The 21,788-nt window shown below is 41.8% G+C and overlaps 1 protein-coding gene across 5 annotated transcripts in view; it reads right to left on the bottom strand.

Annotated features, from left to right (window-relative positions):
- Positions 1–21,788, bottom strand: part of PRPSAP1 (phosphoribosyl pyrophosphate synthetase associated protein 1) — a 274,592-nt gene that overhangs the window by 53,087 nt on the left and 199,717 nt on the right. For all 5 annotated transcript variants that reach the window (XM_053709311.1, XM_053709304.1, XM_053709322.1 and 2 more), the window contains exon 8: positions 13,842–13,987. In XM_053709311.1, coding sequence (XP_053565286.1) covers positions 13,842–13,987 — 146 coding nt within the window. The remainder of the gene's footprint in view (positions 1–13,841; positions 13,988–21,788) is intronic.

Raw genomic sequence — 21,788 nt, 5'->3', positions numbered from 1 at the left:
TGAAAAGCAGAAGTTATGAGTGAGCAAGCACTGAATATAGTTGCTACTTAGCCATTAAAGCGCCAAAAGGGTCAAAGGGGTTAATCATCCCCACCCCATTTATAGATGAACTTTGTTAAACATGAACCAATCTGCTACTTCGGAAAGACAACAAACAGCTGTAGCAGTAGCACATGTGCAGTATATTTTATTCTACCCATTTCCTTTACAATATTAGCATATTGTCTATCCTCGTGTATTACCTACCATGTCTCACACATTTCTCTGCCTTTATATTTTTCACAATATGAGCAGTAGAAGGAAAGCAGTCAGGAGATCCACACTAGCGTGTATGTTATTTACAGCAATGGTCGTTGCGCTTTGAGACTTGCCCAAATTCCCCAAACAGTGAGAGTCAGTATAGTCACTTGATATACACACTTAAGTACAAGCAGGGTTCAGCACTTATTCAAATTTACAGATTCGTCGGAGACAATGGGAACACTGGCTTTTCATATCTGTACGCCAGACTCACCTCAAACTGGTGGTTCCTCAGCTCTCAGAAAACGAACATCTGTCGGTTGGCTCGTGCTGAGCGGTGTGTGATGAAGTCGCTGTGCGATCAGTAGCTGGTTCCAAGTCTGTGTATATTTCCGAGGAGCAGCGTCTCGGTCAGCGTCCACCTCCGTATCCACCTCCGTGTGAATATGTCGGAGGGATAAAGAGATCCGATATGCAGCAAATCCAGTCTGCAACAGCGGCAACTTGGGGGGTAGGGCAGTTACAAAGAGGGACTGGAGGAGCTCAAAAGCGGCAGCAAACCAGTGGGCCTGGAGATAAGGACATCAGAAGAAAGAGTACTGGATGCTCCGGTAAAAAAGTAACAATTTTATTGAGTCTTCATAAAAACAGCATTAGCATGGAGAGACAGATAGACACGATTGCAGGCGCAGCACCAGGGCTTACGCGTTTAGGCTGTAAAGCCTTAATCATAGCATACAGGTGCTGGGCCTGACAGGTGCATTTAACACCTTAGGTTGATTCTTATTGGTTAAAAGGAAAGTTTAAAAGAAAACAGAATTTATGTTTACCTGATAAATTTCTTTCTCCAACGGTGTGTCCGGTCCACGGCGTCATCCTTACTTGTGGGATATTCTCTTCCCCAACAGGAAATGGCAAAGAGCCCAGCAAAGCTGGTCACATGATCCCTCCTAGGCTCCGCCTACCCCAGTCATTCGACCGACGTTAAGGAGGAATAATAGCATAGGAGAAACCATATGGTACCGTGGTGACTGTAGTTAAAGAAAATAAATTATCAGACCTGATTAAAAAACCAGGGCGGGCCGTGGACCGGACACACCGTTGGTGAAAGAAATTTATCAGGTAAACATAAATTCTGTTTTCTCCAACATAGGTGTGTCCGGTCCACGGCGTCATCCTTACTTGTGGGAACCAATACCAAAGCTTTAGGACACGGATGAAGGGAGGGAGCAAATCAGGTCACCTAAATGGAAGGCACCACGGCTTGCAAAACCTTTCTCCCAAAAATAGCCTCAGAAGAAGCAAAAGTATCAAACTTGTAAAATTTGGTAAAAGTGTGCAGTGAAGACCAAGTCGCTGCCCTACATATCTGATCAACAGAAGCCTCGTTCTTGAAGGCCCATGTGGAAGCCACAGCCCTAGTGGAATGAGCCGTGATTCTTTCGGGAGGCTGCCGTCCGGCAGTCTCGTAAGCCAATCTGATGATGCTTTTAATCCAAAAAAAGAGAGAGAGGTAGAAGTTGCTTTTTGACCTCTCCTTTTACCTGAATAAACAACAAACAGGGAAGATGTTTGTCTAAAATCCTTTGTAGCATCTAAATAGAATTTTAGAGCGCGAACAACATCCAAATTGTGCAACAAGCGTTCCTTCTTTGAAACTGGTTTCGGACACAGAGAAGGTACGATAATCTCCTGGTTAATGTTTTTGTTAGAAACAACTTTTGGAAGAAAACCAGGTTTAGTACGTAAAACCACCTTATCTGCATGGAACACAGATAAGGAGGAGAACACTGCAGAGCAGATAATTCTGAAACTCTTCTAGCAGAAGAAATTGCAACTAAAAACAAAACTTTCCAAGATAATAACTTAATATCAACGGAATGTAAGGGTTCAAACGGAACCCCCTGAAGAACTGAAAGAACTAAATTGAGACTCCAAGGAGGAGTCAAAGGTTTGTAAACAGGCTTGATTCTAACCAGAGCCTGAACAAAGGCTTGAACATCTGGCACAGCTGCCAGTTTTTTGTGAAGTAACACCGACAAGGCAGAAATCTGTCCCTTCAGGGAACTTGCCGATAATCCTTTTTCCAATCCTTCTTGAAGGAAGGATAGAATCCTAGGAATCTTAACCTTGTCCCAAGGGAATCCTTTAGATTCACACCAACAAATATATTTTTTCCAAATTTTGTGGTAAATCTTTCTAGTTACAGGCTTTCTGGCCTGAACAAGAGTATCGATAACAGAATCTGAGAAACCTCGCTTCGATAAAATCAAGCGTTCAATCTCCAAGCAGTCAGCTGGAGTGAAACCAGATTCGGATGTTCGAACGGACCCTGAACAAGAAGGTCTCGTCTCAAAGGTAGCTTCCAAGGTGGAGCCGATGACATATTCACCAGATCTGCATACCAAGTCCTGCGTGGCCACGCAGGAGCTATCAAGATCACCGACGCCCTCTCCTGATTGATCCTGGCTACCAGCCTGGGGATGAGAGGAAACGGCGGGAACACATAAGCTAGTTTGAAGGTCCAAGGTGCTACTAGTGCATCCACTAGAGCCGCCTTGGGATCCCTGGATCTGGACCCGTAGCAAGGAACTTTGAAGTTCTGACGAGAGGCCATCAGATCCATGTCTGGAATGCCCCAAAGTTGAGTGACTTGGGCAAAGATTTCCGGATGGAGTTCCCACTCCCCCGGATGCAATGTCTGACGACTCAGAAAATCCGCTTCCCAATTTTCCACTCCCGGGATGTGGATAGCAGACAGGTGGCAGGAGTGAGACTCCGCCCATAGAATAATCTTGGTCACTTCTTCCATCGCTAGGGAACTCCTTGTTCCCCCCTGATGGTTGATGTACGCAACAGTCGTCATGTTGTCTGATTGAAACCTTATGAACTTGGTCCTCGCTAGCTGAGGCCAAGCCTTGAGAGCATTGAATATCGCTCTCAGTTCCAGAATATTTATCGGTAGAAGAGATTCTTCCCGAGACCAAAGACCCTGAGCTTTCAGGGATCCCCAGACCGCGCCCCAGCCCATCAGACTGGCGTCGGTCGTGACAATGACCCACTCTGGTCTGTGGAATGTCATCCCTCGTGACAGGTTGTCCAGGGACAGCCACCACCGGAGTGAGTCTCTGGTCCTCTGATTTACTTGTATCTTTGGAGACAAGTCTGTATAGTCCCCATTCCACTGACTGAGCATGCACAGTTGTAATGGTCTTAGATGAATGCGCGCAAAAGGAACTATGTCCATTGCCGCTACCATCAACCCGATCACTTCCATGCACTGAGCTACGGAAGGAAGAGGAACGGAATGAAGTATTCGACAAGAGTCCAGAAGCTTTGTCTTTCTGGCCTCTGTTAGAAAAATCCTCATTTCTGAGGAGTCTATAATTGTTCCCAAGAAGGGAACCCTTGTTGACGGGGATAGAGAACTCTTTTCCACGTTCACTTTCCAGCCGTGCGATCTGAGAAAGGCCAGGACGATGTCCGTGTGAGCCTTTGCTCGAGGGAGGGACGACGCTTGAATCAGAATGTCGTCCAGGTAAGGTACTACTGCAATGCCCCTTGGTCTTAGCACAGCTAGAAGGGACCCTAGTACCTTTGTGAAAATCCTTGGAGCAGTGGCTAATCCGAAAGGAAGCGCCACGAACTGGTAATGTTTGTCCAGGAATGCAAACCTTAGGAACCGATGATGTTCCTTGTGGATAGGAATATGTAGATACGCATCCTTTAAATCCACCGTGGTCATGAATTGACCTTCCTGGATGGAAGGAAGGATAGTTCGAATGGTTTCCATCTTGAAAGATGGGACCTTGAGAAATTTGTTTAAGATCTTGAGATCTAGGATTGGTCTGAATGTTCCCTCTTTTTTGGGAACTATGAACAGATTGGAGTAGAACCCCATCCCTTGTTCTCTCAATGGAACAGGATGAATCACTCCCATTTTTAACAGGTCTTCTACGCAATGTAAGAACGCCTGTCTTTTTATGTGGTCTGAAGACAACTGAGACCTGTGGAACCTTCCCCTTGGGGGAAGTCCCTTGAATTCCAGAAGATAACCCTGGGAGACAATTTCTAGCGCCCAAGGATCCAGAACATCTCTTGCCCAAGCCTGAGCGAAGAGAGAGAGTCTGCCCCCCACCAGATCCGGTCCCGGATCGGGGGCCGATATTTCATGCTGTCTTGGTAGCAGTGGCAGGTTTCTTTGCCTGCTTTCCCTTGTTCCAGCCTTGCATTGGTCTCCAAGCTGGCTTGGCCTGAGAAGTATTACCTTCTTGCTTAGAGGACGTAGCACCTTGGGCTGGTCCGTTTTTACGAAAGGGACGAAAATTAGGTCTATTTTTTGCCTTGAAAGGCCGATCCTGAGGAAGGGCATGGCCCTTACCCCCAGTGATATCAGAGATAATCTCTTTCAAGTCAGGACCAAACAGCGTTTTCCCCTTGAAAGGAATGTTTAGTAGCTTGTTCTTGGAAGACGCATCAGCCGACCAAGATTTCAACCAAAGCGCTCTGCGCGCCACAATAGCAAACCCAGAATTCTTAGCCGCTAACTTAGCCAATTGCAAAGAGGCGTCTAGAGTGAAAGAATTAGCCAATTTGAGAGCATTGACTCTGTCCATAATCTCCTCATAAGGAGGAGAGTCACTATCGAGCACCTTAATCAGTTCATCAAACCAGAAATATGCGGCTGTAGTGACAGGGACAATGCATGAAATGGGTTGTAGAAGGTAACCCTGCTGAACAAACATCTTTTTAAGCAAACCTTCTAATTTTTTATCCATAGGATCTTTGAAAGCACAACTATCCTCTATGGGAATAGTGGTGCGTTTGTTTAAAGTAGAAACCGCTCCCTCGACCTTGGGGACTGACTGCCATAAGTCCTTTCTGGGGTCGACCATAGGAAACAATTTTTTAAATATGGGGGGAGGGACGAAAGGAATACCGGGCCTTTCCCATTCTTTATTAACAATGTCCGCCACCCGCTTGGGTATAGGAAAAGCTTCTGGGAGCCCCGGCACCTCTAGGAACTTGTCCATTTTACATAGTTTCTCTGGGATGACCAAATTTTCACAATCATCCAGAGTGGATAATACCTCCTTAAGCAAAATGCGGAGATGTTCCAATTTAAATTTAAAAGTAATCACATCAGATTCAGCCTGCTGAGAAATGTTCCCTAAATCAGTAATTTCTCCCTCAGACAAAACCTCCCTGGCCCCCTCAGATTGGGTTAGGGGCCCTTCAGAGATATTAATATCAGCGTCGTCATGCTCTTCAGTAACTAAAACAGAGCATCCACGCTTACGCTGACAAGGGTTCATTTTGGCTAAAATGTTTTTGACAGAATTATCCATTACAGCCGTTAATTGTTGCATAGTAAGGAGTATTGGCGCGCTAGATGTACTAGGGGCCTCCTGAGTGGGCAAGACTCGTGTAGACGAAGGAGGGAATGATGCAGTACCATGCTTACTCCCCTCACTTGAGGAATCATCTTGGGCATCATTGTCATTATCACATAAATCACATTTATTTAAATGAATAGGAATTCTGGCTTCCCCACATTCAGAACACAGTCTATCTGGTAGTTCAGACATGTTAAACAGGCATAAACTTGATAAGAAAGTACAAAAAACGTTTTGAAATAAAACCGTTACTGTCACTTTAAATTTTAAACTGAACACACTTTATTACTGCAATTGCGAAAAAACATGAAGGAATTGTTCAAAATTCACCAAACTTTCACCACAGTGTCTTAAAGCCTTGAAAATATTGCACACCAATTTTGGAAGCTTTAACCCTTAAAATAACGGAACCGGAGCCGTTTTAAGCTTTAACCCCTTTACAGTCCCTGGTATCTGCTTTGCTGAGACCCAACCAAACCCAAGGGGAATACGATACCAAATGATGCCTTCAGAAGTCTTTTATAAGTATCAGAGCTCCTCTCACATGCGACTGCATGCCATGCCTCTCAAAAACAAGTGCGCAACACCGGCGCGAAAATGAGACTCTGCCTATGCTTTGGGAAAGCCCCTAAAGAATACGGTGTCTAAAACAGTGCCTGCCGATATTATTATATCAAAATACCCAGAATAAATGATTCCTCAAGGCTAAATAAGTGTTAATATCAATCGATTTAGCCCAAAAAATGTCTACAGTCTAAATAAGCCCTTGTGAAGCCCTTATTTACAATCGTAATAAACATGGCTTACCGGATCCCATAGGGAAAATGACAGCTTCCAGCATTACATCGTCTTGTTAGAATGTGTCATACCTCAAGCAGCAAAGGACTGCAAACTGTTCCCCCAACTGAAGTTAATGCTCTCAACAGTCCTGTGTGGAACAGCCATGGATTTTAGTTACGGTTGCTAAAATCATTTTCCTCATACAAACAGAATTCTTCATCTCTTTTCTGTTTCTGAGTAAATAGTACGTACCAGCACTATTTGAAAATAACAAACTCTTGATTGAATAATGAAAAACTACAGTTAAACACTAAAAAACTCTAAGCCATCTCCGTGGAGATGTTGCCTGTACAACGGCAAAGAGAATGACTGGGGTAGGCGGAGCCTAGGAGGGATCATGTGACCAGCTTTGCTGGGCTCTTTGCCATTTCCTGTTGGGGAAGAGAATATCCCACAAGTAAGGATGACGCCGTGGACCGGACACACCTATGTTGGAGAAAAGCAACCCGCCCGCTTGAAAGTGTCATAATGAATATATAATACATAGAAAATAGCAATTCCTACAACTGAGAAATATACTGTGGATAAGTAAAGAAAAGAGAAACCATATTATACAAAAGTACAAATTGGGACTAGATAATAAATGCAGATGAAATATAATAAGATAAATTAAATAAAAACAGGACACCGGTTATATGGAAGATAAGAGGAAATGACAAATGCAATAAGGATGCTAAAAAGTATGCAATTAATTTTGAAAAATTGTTCTATACAGAATTTGTGTCAATACCTTATAAATATGAAAATGAAAAAAGAAAATAATTGTTGTAGAAATAGAGTACTACTGTTATGAACATTGTGCAAAGTGTAAAGTATAAACTATATTCACAAAATTAATGGTGAGATTCAAAAGGCTCACAATTTGTGTAAACTATACACATAATCTACATCTTAACTAGTTAAGTTGGTATCTGTATTAGGTGGTTTTTAAATCCACGAGCAGGAAGACTACCTGTGTGGAGGGGGAAACAACTTTGACCCAGGAGAGATAACAGAGGACTGGTGTTATTCCCAGTAATTTATTAGATCATACCTGGAGTTAAGTCCTTTGGGTATTCTGGTGTCAAGTTTAAACATCCAGAATGCCTCTCTCTTGGCAAGTAATTTACTAAGATTTCCACCTCTACTAGGCAGAACAACTTTTTCAATGATGCACCATCTCAATGAGCTAAGGTTGTTGCCATGTTTGCCATAGAAATGGAGTACCAAAGGTGTAGTGGCCTTTCCTATGTTGAAAGATGACAAATGTTCTCTAACTACGCGAAAGAGGGTACCCTTCACATGATGTTATAAGGGCCAAAAGGTCCCTTGAACACATAGATAGGAAGACGCTCTTACAAGACAAACCAAGGTATGACAGGTCAAAATCTCCTCAAGGAGTGTACTTTGTCACACAATTCAGTACACAGTACAACAAAATATGCAGCATAGTGAAAAAACACTTCGCTCTACTTGCTGCCGATGACAAACTAGTGACTACAGTTGAGAAAGGGCTTAAATGTTCCTATAGAAAAAGTAGTACCCTAGGGGGTATTCTAGCACCTACAGAACTCAAAAAGATTGAGACTAACCAAAGCTCGTGGTTGAGACACTGCGGGATGTACAAGTGTGGCAGCAGACGTTGCAAACCCTGTGACTTTGTCCAGGTCACAAACAATTTCACATCTTATATCACTGGCCAAACTTTTGACATCAAGACTTGCCTCAACTGCACAGCCAGCAATGTCATATATCTCATTTCCTGCACTCAATGTCACCTGCAATATGTAGGACTTACCTCTAGGGACATGAACTCAAGACTTAGAGAACATTTGTCATCTTTCAACATAGGAAAGGCCACTACACCTTTGGTACTCCATTTCTATGGCAAACATGGCAACAACCTTAGCTCATTGAGATGGTGCATCATTGAAAAAGTTGTTCTGCCTAGTAGAGGTGGAAATCTTAGTAAATTACTTGCCAAGAGAGAGGCATTCTGGATGTTTAAACTTGACACCAGAATACCCAAAGGACTTAACTCCAGGTATGATCTAATAAATTACTGGGAATAACACCAGTCCTCTGTTATCTCTCCTGGGTCAAAGTTGTTTCCCCCTCCACACAGGTAGTCTTCCTGCTCGTGGATTTAAAAACCACCTAATACAGATACCAACTTAACTAGTTAAGATGTAGATTATGTGTATAGTTTACACAAATTGTGAGCCTTTTGAATCTCACCATTAATTTTGTGAATATAGTTTATACTTTACACTTTGCACAATGTTCATAACAGTAGTACTCTATTTCTACAACAATTATTTTCTTTTTTCATTTTCATATTTATAAGGTATTGACACAAATTCTGTATAGAACAATTTTTCAAAATTAATTGCATACTTTTTAGCATCCTTATTGCATTTGTCATTTCCTCTTATCTTCCATATAACCGGTGTCCTGTTTTTATTTAATTTATTTTATTATATTTCATCTGCATTTATTATCTAGTCCCAATTTGTACTTTTGTATAATATGGTTTCTCTTTTCTTTACTTATCCACAGTATATTTCTCAGTTGTAGGAATTGCTATTTTCTATGTATTATATATTCATTATGACACTTTCAAGCGGGCGGGTTGCTTTTCTTTTAAACTTTCCTTTTAACCAATAAGAATCAACCTAAGGTGTTAAATGCACCTGTCAGGCCCAGCACCTGTATGCTATGATTAAGGCTTTACAGCCGAAACACGTAAGCCCTGGTGCTGCGCCTGCAATCGTGTCTATCTGTCTCTCCATGCTAATGCTGTTTTTATGAAGACTCAATAAAATTGTTACTTTTTTACCGGAGCATCCAGTACTCTTTCTTCTGATTTATATTTTTCAGTCATACCTCTATAACTATCTTGTCTTCCCTTATATATCACCAATTAAAACCACCAGCTTATCACTTATTTTTTTTGTTTTGATCCTACAGTTACTCACATATGTGCAATAAAGACCACCCCGGCTTGTTTTATATGGAGCAGGAATGCCAAGAAGGCAAATCAGGATTAGAAGTACAAATGTATTTGTTGTATACCTCAGTCTCTTTTGCAGCCCTTGTCCAAAAGTCTCTATGGACTTTCTAACTCTTCAGACTCACCATCCCATCAAGTGACAACCAAAAAGTACTAATTTTACATTATGGACCATTTACTTACTGCTAGGACCAGTTCTACCATAAACCGAGAGTAGACGTCAGCTAAGATTTGATCTGAATAAGCAACATTCAAGATGAACTGTGGGGAAATCAAGCCTCTTTATTTTATAAGGATGTGAAAACTCCAGTAGAACCATGCAGTGGTCTGAACACATCTCACAGGGGCAGAGGTTTCACAGAGGAGTCCAAAAGGAAGTTCAGGGTTAACTTCAGAAAACAGCTGTAGAATCCAATAATTTTGGGAAAACAATGGAGAAGCAGCTCAAAAGCATCTCTTAAATCAGATTTACACAGGATTGATTTAAAAAAAATGTTTTAATTAAAAATCAGTTTTTTACTCAAAAAGTATTTTTTTTTAAATAAAAAATGCTTTCTGAGGAAATGATCAAGAGATACATTGTGATCCAAGTGTTCTTTATCCTGAAATAAGGATTAGTTTTTATTATGTAGCATGAAGTTATATATTCATGGCTGTAATGTTTAATTTGTTTTGCCTTTGGTTGGTAAATCAATGCCATTCTTGTCAGTATCTCCAAGAGGGTTCCATTCTATTATTTTCTGTATCAAAACAGGAGGGATCTTCCGTTCAATTATTTTTGGCGTTTTTTTTCTATCTAGAAAATGTTATCACATACTCTTGGTAATTGGGAACTCGTGTCTGCAGAAACAACATGTCTCTTCACAGCAAAAATGTTCTAAAATAAATAAAGTTGAGAAAAATAACTTAAAGGGACAAACCATAAACTGCCAGTACATGGCCGTACGTTGGGAGATTAGCAAGTAACACATATAATAGGATAGATCACCAAACAGAAGCCCAGCACTTTCAAATTGCTGTAACTAGGAAGATTTCTACAAGTCAAGTGATAATCTTATGGTTGACTCGCAATGAACCAAAACACGTCAACTAGGTTTCTCTGCTCATGACATGTCCCTGACCTAGAGAAAATGAAGTGATAGCCACAGCATGAAAACATTTTACAGGCTTTGGAAATCACAAGTAATGGCCTGGTTTTACATGAGAGTAGTGAGAAGATTGTTCTAGTCTTGCATTCCGATATCAAGCTATTATGAAGAGCAGTATTTTATTTACAGAAGGTCAATCGAGGTCATAAGAAATTCTATTTGTGATTCCCTAGTTTGTTAAACTATAAACAACATGTTACTTGATCTTAGCAAGATAATTCCCAGAATGACAACCAATACCGCTGGGAAAGCACAGACAAGGTGCCAGACAACCCAGTGTTAAATTACAGCAGCTTGTTTTTTACGGTATTTATCAATTGGCTGGAGAAGAATAGGTAATTTTCTTTTTTTATTTATATATTTATTAAATGCTATATTTTCTTTGTAGGTAGGCGGCGCATTTCAGACCATCAGTTCTCTCTAATGCCATACTGCTGCTCCCTCTAGAGTTAAACCGTCACTCACCGCCTCAATCATCCTGGTCTAAGATCCTGCTCACTTCCTGAAACATTGCACTGTTAACCCCCCACCCAAAAAAAACCCCATTTCTTTCCAAAGGCAGGGAGAGCCCAAAACGTCATTCCTTACTGTTGGGAATATCAACACCTGGCCACCAGGAGGAGGCAAAGACACCCCAGCCAAATGCTATAAATATCCCTCCCACTTCCCCCCAGTCATTCTTTGCCTTTCGTCACTATTGGAGGATGGCAGAGGTGCATAGAAGAAAGAGTCCATTAATGGGTATTTTCCCTTTAAGAAAGGACTGGGGTATTTAAGTAGCCATGTAATCCTCTCAGTGAGAGTCGTGGTGAATTTAAGATACTAGATGTCGCAAGGAACCATCTCTGACCTCTTTCTAGTAATTTAATGCTATCACCCTGAGGGAAACCAGTGTTCGTGTTTTACACTGCTTTCCCTTATTCTCAGGTCCCTGTCAGAATAGGAAGTACACTGTCAGACTTTGAGGTGCTGTGACTGCTACGCAGCACGAATCCAGGAGGGCAAGTCCTTATTTTTTACTAAATGTGAATTAATGCCTAGTGGGCTTCCTTAAAGGGCTTTGTATTAGAAGATCACAGTGTGATACTTAATTGTTCTAAAGGATCAGGGGACATGTTTGAGCACCTCCGGTATGGAGGTTATTTTATTGAGCAGATGGGGCGTATATATGTGCTGCTTGCTCCTTAAAATGCCTCAACAAATTCCTCAAAGTACCATTGTTCAAGATGGAAACTATCAGATCCATTCTCCTACTGATCCAGGAGGGTCAGTTTATGATATCGACCTAAAGGACACATATTTACACGTTCCGATGCACAAGGATCACGTTCAGTTCCTGAGCTTTGCCTTTCTGGATCAACATTTCCAATTCATAGTTCTGCCGTTCGACTTAGCCACTGCTCCCAGAATATTCAAAAAAGGTATTAGGAGCTCTCATTGCGGTAGCCAGATCTCAGGGTACAGTGGTGGCTCCTTACCTGGACTATATCTTGGTTAAGGCTCCATCTTCTCATGTGGCAAGATGTCACATGCAGTCTCTTCAGTGTCTCCTTCGGACTCACTGATGGAAGATCAATGTAGACAAGAGTTCTCTGGGTGCCAGTAACAGAGTAGTGTTTCTGGGTACAATTATCGACTCAATTTCCATGAAGATCTTTCTAACAGATCAGAGACGCTCAAAGCTTATGACAACTTGTCGTTCTCTTCAGGCAACCTCAAATCCTTCGGTGTCTCTTCTTTTGTTCAGGCCTTGACTAGAATCAGACCTGTATTTAAACCATCAAACTTTTATCTTGGAAAATTTTGTTTTTGTTGACTATCGCTTCTGCTCGCAGAGTTTGAGATTTCTGTTTTACAATGTGATCCCCCTTACCTTGTGTTTCACGGAGATAAAGCGGTTTTACGTACTAAATTAGGTTTTCTGCCTAAGGTTGTTTCGGATCGTAACATCAATCAGGAGATTGTTGTTCCTTCTTTCTATCCTAATCCTTCCTCTCCGAAGGAACGTTTGCTTCACAATCTGGACGTAGTTTGCGCCTTAATGTTTTATCTTAAGGCGAGTAAAGATTGCAGACAATCCAATTCCTTGTTTGTGTTATATGATGGTAAACGCAGGGGACAGAAGGCAACTGCAACTTCACTCTCATTCTGGCTGATAAGTGTCATACGTTTGGCCTATGAGAAGGCTGGTCAACAGCCTCCTGAGAGGATTACGGCTCATTCCACTAGGGCGATATCTTTTTCTTGGGCTTTTAAGAACAAAGCTTCTGTGAATCAGATGTAAGGTGGCTAAACCTGGTCTTCATTACATACTTTTTCCAAATTCTACAAGTTTGAGGATGTTTTTGCTTCTGCCGAAGCTGCTTTTGGGAGAAAGGTATTACAAGCGGTGGTGCCTTCAGATTAGGGTCCGCCTTTTCCTTTTCCCTCCCGTGTTCATTCCTCTATAGCTTGAGTATTGGTTCCCAACAGTAAGGAATAAAGTTGTGGACTCTCCCTGCCTTTGGAAAGAAAACTAAATTTATGCTTACCAGATAAATACTTTTCTTTCCTGGCAGGGAGAGTCCATGACCCTGCCTGCATTTTGTTTGGCGTATCCCTATTTTTATCTTCTGGCACCTCTACCCCTAATGTTTCTTCTGCTTTTCCTCATTCCCTTAGCTGAATGACTGGGGGATGGGGGAAGTGGGAGGGATATTTATAGCCTTTGGCTAGGGTGTATTTGCCTCCTCCTAGTGGCCAGGTGTTGATATTCCCAACAAGAAAGGAATTTATCTGGTAAGCATACATTTGGTTTTATGCGCTTTGTATTTTTTCTTACTTTCTTCTACTTAACCCTTACCTGCTTTTAAGAAGATGCATTATTATTTCACGAAAAGGAAAGCATAGCAGCCGCATTAAACCCCTATATTTTTTAACCTCAAACAATTTAAAGAGCAGGTTTTAAGCATTGGCAAAAAGTGCAATCTAAAGTAAAGAAAGCTTAGATTTATTCACTTTGTTAAAATCAGCACACAGTACACAAGTGTACTTTGGCTGTACAGAGTGGTATAGTCAGTCAACCCCCCCAACTGTAAAACTAGAGAGAGAATGGTGGAGCAATGTGCACATAAACACTTGTGGAGTAGTTTTGTTTCCAATGTCCAGACCATGTTCTGTAATGTATGCAACACTCATTTGAGCTAATGTTGGACTTGACTGTTCAGTTTCATGTAGTGTACTTACATGGGATCCCCAGGCCTGTTTGTACTGTAGTGTTCTTTAGAGCAGGGGGAGAGTGACGTCCATCTGCCATGTCAAGCTCGGCACACTGAGGCTCCCCATGAATCACTGCCAGACCCAGGCGAAGTCGCTCTGCATATGACTGTGCCCTGTGAAGAGAGTAAAAAAACAAAATTTATGTTTACCTGATAAATTATTTTTCTTTTGGAATGAGGATAGTCCATAGGGCGCCATAATATGTGGGATACAATTCCCACCACTAGGTGGAGGCCAAGAACCCATACAAGAGCTTAAATTCACTACCACCTCTCCTCAGTTTAACGTACAGCCAAGCAGAGAATAGTAAACAGATAGGTAGGAAAGACAAAGCAGGGTCTACAGAGAAGCAAATAAGATCTGTCGCCCCTCCCCCCCCCAAAATGGGCGGGGCCTATGGACTATCATTAATTCGAAAGAAAATAGTTTATCAGGTAAGCATAAATGTTCCATGCAATCAAGTGTAGAGACTTAAGATCCCTTCTTCCATCCAGATCTAGAGACAGAAGGTCTGGCCTTAGAGGAAGAGGCCACGGCGGGCAGCTGGACATTCCGATAAGGTCTGCATACCAAATCCTGTGAGGCCACATTGGCGCTATTAGGGTTACAAATAAATGCTCCATTTTTATTTTGGAAATCACTCTAGAGAGTAGGATCAGAGTTTGGAAATATATAAGCAGGCTGGAAAGACCAGGGAACTGCTAGAGCATCCAATACCTCTGCCTGAGGATCCCTGGACCTCACAAGGTACCTGGGAAGTTTGTTGTTCAAACGACAGGCCATCAGATCTATTTCTGGAAAGCCCCAGTGTTATACAATCGGATAGAACACATCTAGGTGGAGAGACCACTCTCCTGGACCTAGGGACTAAAGACTAGCTAGTCTGCCACCGAGTTGTCTACACCTGGGATGTGAATCACAGTGATAAGGCAGGAATTGGTTTCTGCCCAAGAGAGAATTTGAGATACTTCTATCAAGGATAGGGAACTGCGTGTTCCTCCTTTATGATTGATATAAGCTACTGCTGTAACATTGTCTGTCTGAAAGCAGAGATAATGCTCCCTTTTCAATAAAGGCCACGCCTGAAGGACTCTGAAGAGTGAACTAAGTTCTAAAACATAGATTATATATTCTAATAGATTAGAATATTCAGGGTCAGTGAATAAAGAGAACTAATATGTTTAAAAAAAAAAAAAAAAAAAAAAAAAAAAAAAAGGAGGAATTATCAGGTTCTACATCAGAGGAGGGAGCTTCACTGTTAGAAGAATCCTCATTGTTTGAAGATACTTCATTGCTTGTAGGTCAGGACATATATTACTGGTAGAATGTGAAATGACCTTTTCTGCTTATTCGAAGGCGGTAATGCAGCAAGGGCCTTCATGATGGGTGCAGTAATGAACTCCTTCATTGCTGTAGGTACTCCATCTGCATCTATCCGTAAGCAGGAGACAGTAGGTGCGTTGGTACACCTAGAAACATCATTGGATTGATCGGTATGAGATAAAAGATCTAAACATGAGTCACATAAATGAGCTGAATAAGCTACTTCAGTTGTTTTACAATAAGCACACTTAGCTTTGGTAGAAAGGTGTTAAGTAGACTCAGTTCCTATGGTACATTTAGGGACCGATTGGTGCTGCTTCATTATAGCAAAATCTTAGTAAATTTAGTGCAATTATTACCAATATAACCTCCTTAAAAGGGATAGAAAACCCAAATATTTTCTTTCATGATTTAGGTAGAGCATGCAATTTTAAGCAACTTTCAAATTTATTCCTATCATCAATTTTTCTTCGTTCTCTTATTTGAAAAAGCAGGAATAAAAGCTCTGGAGCCGGCCCATTTTAGGCTGAGTATCTGGGTTGTGCTTGCTGATTGGATGGCTAAATGTAGCCACCAATCAGCAAGCCCTATCAAGGGTACTTAACCAAAAATAGGCCGGCTCCGAAGCTTTCATTCCTGCATTTTTAAATAAAGATGCCAAGAGAACAAAGACAATTTGATAATAGGAGTAAATTAGAAAGTTGCTTAAAATTGCATGCTCTATCTGAATAATGAAAGAAAATATTTGGGTTTACTATCCCTTTAAGGCAACGGCAAGATGTATGAAGAAAGGAAAAGCTTGCCCCATTAATGTAGCGTTGCATGGGCGTTAAAAGCGCTAAGCAAGTACAGCCTAAGGCAGCAGAAACTTACAGTGGGCGCAATTTTAAGACAATATGTGAAGAAAAAAAAAAATAGTGTGCTAGTGATTGGCAAGTGCGCATCTGTTGACGCACGCTAGTTAGGCCAATGTGCTTGTTCTATGATGCGCTGTCGGTATTCAAAAAAGTGGTGCCAAATGTGAGGCACGTTTCTGATTTTTTTTTAAGTGCATGTGCTATGGCGCTCAAACCTGACAAGCAAGTAAAGTGTCCATTTTCAAAGGCTCTACGTCAATATTGACACACTCCTCCTGCGTGTAATATGGCCCGCAAACCCAACAAGCATATATTATGCATCTGATTTGATGCCTGCATGTGAAAAAAAAAAAAACGAGCAAGGGGAATAGTATCTATCCCAGGGCCATACATACACATATACAGATAAACTTTTAAAACATAGCTGTGAGTGTCTATTTAAAAAATTACAAAACATACTTACCCATAGACACTCGTCCACATAGTAGCAGACAGCCAAACCAGTACTGAAACATATCAGCAGAGGTAATGGAATAGGAGTATGACGTTTATCTGTATCGGGGGAAAAAGAATGAATTTACAGAGAGCCTATGAAGGATTTCTCATGAGGAGAAAACAATGTATCATGAGGCAATACTCCAATCACATCCCTCTGACAGGCACTGTACACTGAGGGGAACTGGGCTTCAAAGTGCTCTGAAGTTCCTTTCACTGAAGAAATCAAGGACATCATCTTACGTCAACCACCTCCAACGGAGGCAAAGTAAACTTTAAGGTATGAGTGAGGTGGGATGGGTTTTATGACTTTTGGAATTTGGGAAACTTTGCCTCCTCCTTGTAGGAATGTATATCCTATACGCAACAGGTCGTGGACTGAAATCAGAGGAGAGATAAGAGGAATGTTAAGCTTTTGTGTGGGTTCTTGGCCTCCTCCTAGTGGCGAAAATTATAGCCCACATTTTATGGAGCCCTATGGACTATCATCATTATATAAAATAAAACAAAGGCATCACTACCTGTAGAGAGAAAAAAAAGGCTAACCACTAACAATGTAGCACAGGGACCCTGGGAGAGAGATCACTCATGGTTTGAAGCTCTACTCAGAGTACTTGTTATCATTGTTTTCACAGGAAAAATATTAAGGGGACATTAGATACAGAAGAATTGCACAAGCAACAAAAATATAACAGACAATGAATACAACTTTTTTTTTCTTTCAGGATTCTAATAGAATATACATTTTTAAACAACTTTCCAGTTTAAACCTATGATCAAATTTGCATAATTCTCTTGGTATCATTTGTTGAAGGAGCAGCAATGCACTACTGGGAGCTATCTGAACACCTATGGTGAGCCAATGACAAGAGTAATATATATGGAAACTAGATAGACAATAATTGGACAGATGGTTAGAATTGTATGCTCTACTTGAAACAACAAAGTGTAAATTTTGACTTTATCATTAAAGGGATACTAAACCCAATTTTGTTTTCAGGATTCAGATAGAGCAGCAATTTTAAGCAACTTTCTAATTTACTCCTTTTATCAAATTTTTTTTATTCTCTTGCTATCTTTATTTAAAAAGCAGGAATGTGATGCATAGGAGCCGGACCATTTTTGGTTGAGAACCTGGGTTATGCTTGCTTATGGGTGGGTAAATGTCAGCCTCCAATAAGCGAGCGCTATCCATGGTGCTGAACCTAGAATGGGCTGGCTGCTAAGATTTACATTCCTGCTTTTAAAATAAAGATAGCAAGAGAACAAAGAAAATTTGATAATAGGAGTAAATTAGAAAGTTGCTTAAAATTGCATATTCTATATGGGTTCAGTGTCCCTTTAACGACCAAGGACGTGCCTGGCATGTCCTCTGGGGTTTGAAGCACTGAAAGCGATCGTGATCTCTTCCAGGGTATTGTAGTGTTGCCTCGATATTGAGGCATCACTGCAATGCCCTTTTTAAAAACTACCGATGCAGAGAGGGCCACTCTGTGGCTTTCCCTGCATCGGCCATTGATGGTGCCGATCGTTGGTGGGTGGGAGCAGCAGCAGGGAGGCGGTGGGCGGCCCATGGATGTTTGCATCCGATACCTGTGCACACTGATGTGTGCGTGTTCAGTCGGGACTGCAGCAGGGTGGACGTGGGGGGCATGTGCGCGCGCCACATTGACATAGTAAAAATCATGAATGGATATGAAGTAGAGAGAGGGAGGGAGAGGGAGGATTGAATAATAAATATTGGCCAATGGATCTGGGGAGGAGAAGTTAATTGAAAACACCCAATGGCACTACTTATAGGGTAAAAGGGAACTAATGTGACGGGTAATTGTCAATAGGGAGTAGCATAATTTGTCTACTACTAAAACCCGTTAGACAATAAACCACTATTGGTGCTGTGTACTGAATACAATTATAGAAGAAAGCAGTGCAGGTCTGCTAAGAAATGTACATCTGAGAGCACTCAAATTCCCTATAAATTTACTAGACCTGGAGAGCAGCAGGAGGCAGATATTCAACAAGGAACAAATAATAAAAAATAACTTTTATTTAGGCAAATTAAAAAATGGACAAAAAAAAGTTAAAAACACAGGAATGGCATCTAGACTTAAAAATAATAAGTCTGGGATGACGTGGTTGTGAGGGAAGACTGGTATAGGTGGTAAAAAAACATAATTTATGCTTACCTGATAAATTCCTTTCTTCTGTTGTGTGATCAGTCCACGGGTCATCATTACTTCTGGGATATTATCTGCTCCCCTACAGGAAGTGCAAGAGGATTCACCCAGCAGAGTTGCTATATAGCTCCTCCCCTCTACGTCACCTCCAGTCATTCGACCAAAGACCAACGAGAAAGGAGAAACCAAGGGTGTAGTGGTGACTGAATTATAATTTAAAAAATATGCACCTGCCTTAAAAACAGGGCGGGCCGTGGACTGATCACACAACAGAAGAAAGGAATTTATCAGGTAAGCATAAATTATGTTTTCTTCTGTTATGTGTGATCAGTCCACGGGTCATCATTACTTCTGGGATACCAATACCAAAGCAAAAGTACACGGATGACGGGAGGGATAGGCAGGCTCATTATACAGAAGGAACCACTGCCTGAAGAACCTTTCTCCCAAAAATAGCCTCCGAAGAAGCAAAAGTGTCAAATTTGTAAAATTTGGAAAAAGTATGAAGCGAAGACCAAGTTGCAGCCTTGCAAATCTGTTCAACAGAGGCCTCATTCTTAAAGGCCCAAGTGGAAGCCACAGCTCTAGTGGAATGAGCTGTAATTCTTTCAGGAGGCTGCTGTCCAGCAGTCTCATAGGCTAAACGTATTAAGCTACGAAGCCAAAAAGAGAGAGAGGTAGCAGAAGCTTTTTGACCTCTCCTCTGTCCAGAATAAACGACAAACAGGGAAGAAGTTTGGCGAAAATCTTTAGTTGCCTGCAAGTAGAACTTGAGGGCACGAACTACATCCAGATTGTGTAGAAGACGTTCCTTCTTTGAAGAAGGATTTGGACACAAGGATGGAACAACAATCTCTTGATTGATATTCCTGTTAGTGACTACCTTAGGTAAGAACCCAGGTTTAGTACGCAGAACTACCTTGTCTGAGTGAAAGATCAGATAAGGAGAATCACAATGTAGGGCTGATAACTCAGAGACTCTTCGAGCCGAGGAAATAGCCATTAAAAATAGAACTTTCCAAGATAACAATTTTATATCAATGGAATGAAGGGGTTCAAACGGAACACCCTGTAAAACGTTAAGAACTAAGTTTAAACTCCATGGCGGAGCAACAGTTTTAAACACAGGCTTGATCCTAGTTAAAGCCTGACAAAAGGCTTGGATGTCTGAATTTTCTGACAGACGCCTGTGAAACAAGATGGACAGAGCTGAAATCTGTCCCTTTAATGAGCTAGCCGATAAACCCTTTTCTAAACCTTCTTGTAGAAAAGACAATATCCTAGGAATCCTAACCTTACTCCAGGAGTAATCTTTGGATTCACACCAGTATAGGTATTTACGCCATATTTTATGGTAAATCTTTCTGGTAACAGGCTTCCTAGCCTGTATCAGGGTATCAATAACCGACTCAGAAAAACCACGTTTTGATAAAATCAAGCGTTCAATTTCCAAGCAGTCAGCTTCAGAGAAGTTAGAGTTTGATGTTTGAATGGACCCTGAATCAGAAGGTCCTGTCTTAGAGGTAGAGACCAAGGCGGACAGGATGACATGTCCACTAGATCTGCATACCAAGTCCTGCGCGGCCATGCAGGCGCTATTAGAATCACTGATGCTTTCTCCTGTTTGATTTTGGCAATCAATCGAGGAAGCAGCGGGAAGGGTGGAAACACATAAGCCATCCTGAAGTTCCAAGGTGCTGTCAAAGCATCTATCAGAACCGCTCCCGGATCCCTGGATCTGGATCCGTAGCGAGGAAGTTTGGCGTTCTGGCGAGACGCCATGAGATCTATCTCTGGTTTGCCCCAACGTTGAAGTATTTGGGCAAAGACCTCCGGATGAAGTTCCCACTCCCCCGGATGAAGAGTCTGGCGACTCAAGAAATCCGCCTCCCAGTTCTCCACTCCCGGGATGTGGATTGCTGACAGATGGCAAGAGTGAGACTCTGCCCAGCGAATTATCTTTGATACTTCTATCATTGCTAGGGAGCTTCTTGTCCCTCCTTGATGGTTGATGTAAGCTACAGTCGTGATGTTGTCCGACTGAAACCTGATGAACCCCCGAGTCTTTAACTGGGGCCAAGCTAGAAGGGCATTGAGAACTGCTCTCAATTCCAGAATGTTTATTGGCAGGAGACTTTCCTCCTGACTCCATTGTCCCTGAGCCTTCAGAGAATTCCAGACAGCGCCCCAACCTAGAAGGCTGGCGTCTGTTGTTACAATTGTCCAGTCCGGCCTGCTGAACGGTATCCCCCTGGACAGATGTGGCCGAGAAAGCCACCATAGAAGAGAGTTTCTGGTCTCTTGATCCAGATTCAGAGTGGGGGACAAATCTGAGTAATCCCCATTCCACTGACTCAGCATGCACAATTGCAGCGGTCTGAGATGTAGGCGTGCAAAGGGAACTATGTCCATTGCTGCTACCATTAAGCCGATCACCTCCATGCATTGAGCTACTGACGGGAGTTGAATGGAATGAAGGACACGGCATGCATTTAGAAGCTTTGTTAATCTGTCTTCTGTCAGATAAATCTTCATTTCTACAGAATCTATAAGAGTCCCCAAGAATGGAACTCTTGTGAGAGGAAAGAGAGAACTCTTCTTTTCGTTCACTTTCCATCCGTGCGACCTTAGAAATGCCAGAACTAACTCTGTATGAGACTTGGCAGTTTGAAAGCTTGAAGCTTGTATCAGAATGTCGTCTAGGTACGGAGCTACCGAAATTCCTCGCGGTCTTAGTACCGCCAGAAGGGCACCCAGAACCTTTGTAAAGATTCTTGGAGCCGTAGCCAATCCGAATGGAAGGGCTACAAACTGGTAATGCCTGTTTAAGAAGGCAAACCTTAGATACCGGTAATGATCTTTGTGAATCGGTATGTGAAGGTAAGCATCCTTTAAATCCACTGTGGTCATGTACTGACCCTCTTGGATCATGGGTAAGATTGTCCGAATAGTTTCCATTTTGAACGATGGAACTCTTAGGAATTTGTTTAGGATCTTTAAATCCAAGATTGGCCTGAAAGTTCCCTCTTTTTTGGGAACCACAAACAGGTTTGAGTAAAACC

Source organism: Bombina bombina, chromosome 1 (assembly GCF_027579735.1).
Source record: "Bombina bombina isolate aBomBom1 chromosome 1, aBomBom1.pri, whole genome shotgun sequence".
NCBI lineage: Eukaryota > Metazoa > Chordata > Amphibia > Anura > Bombinatoridae > Bombina > Bombina bombina.
This window is presented reverse-complemented; position numbering and strand designations above follow the sequence as displayed.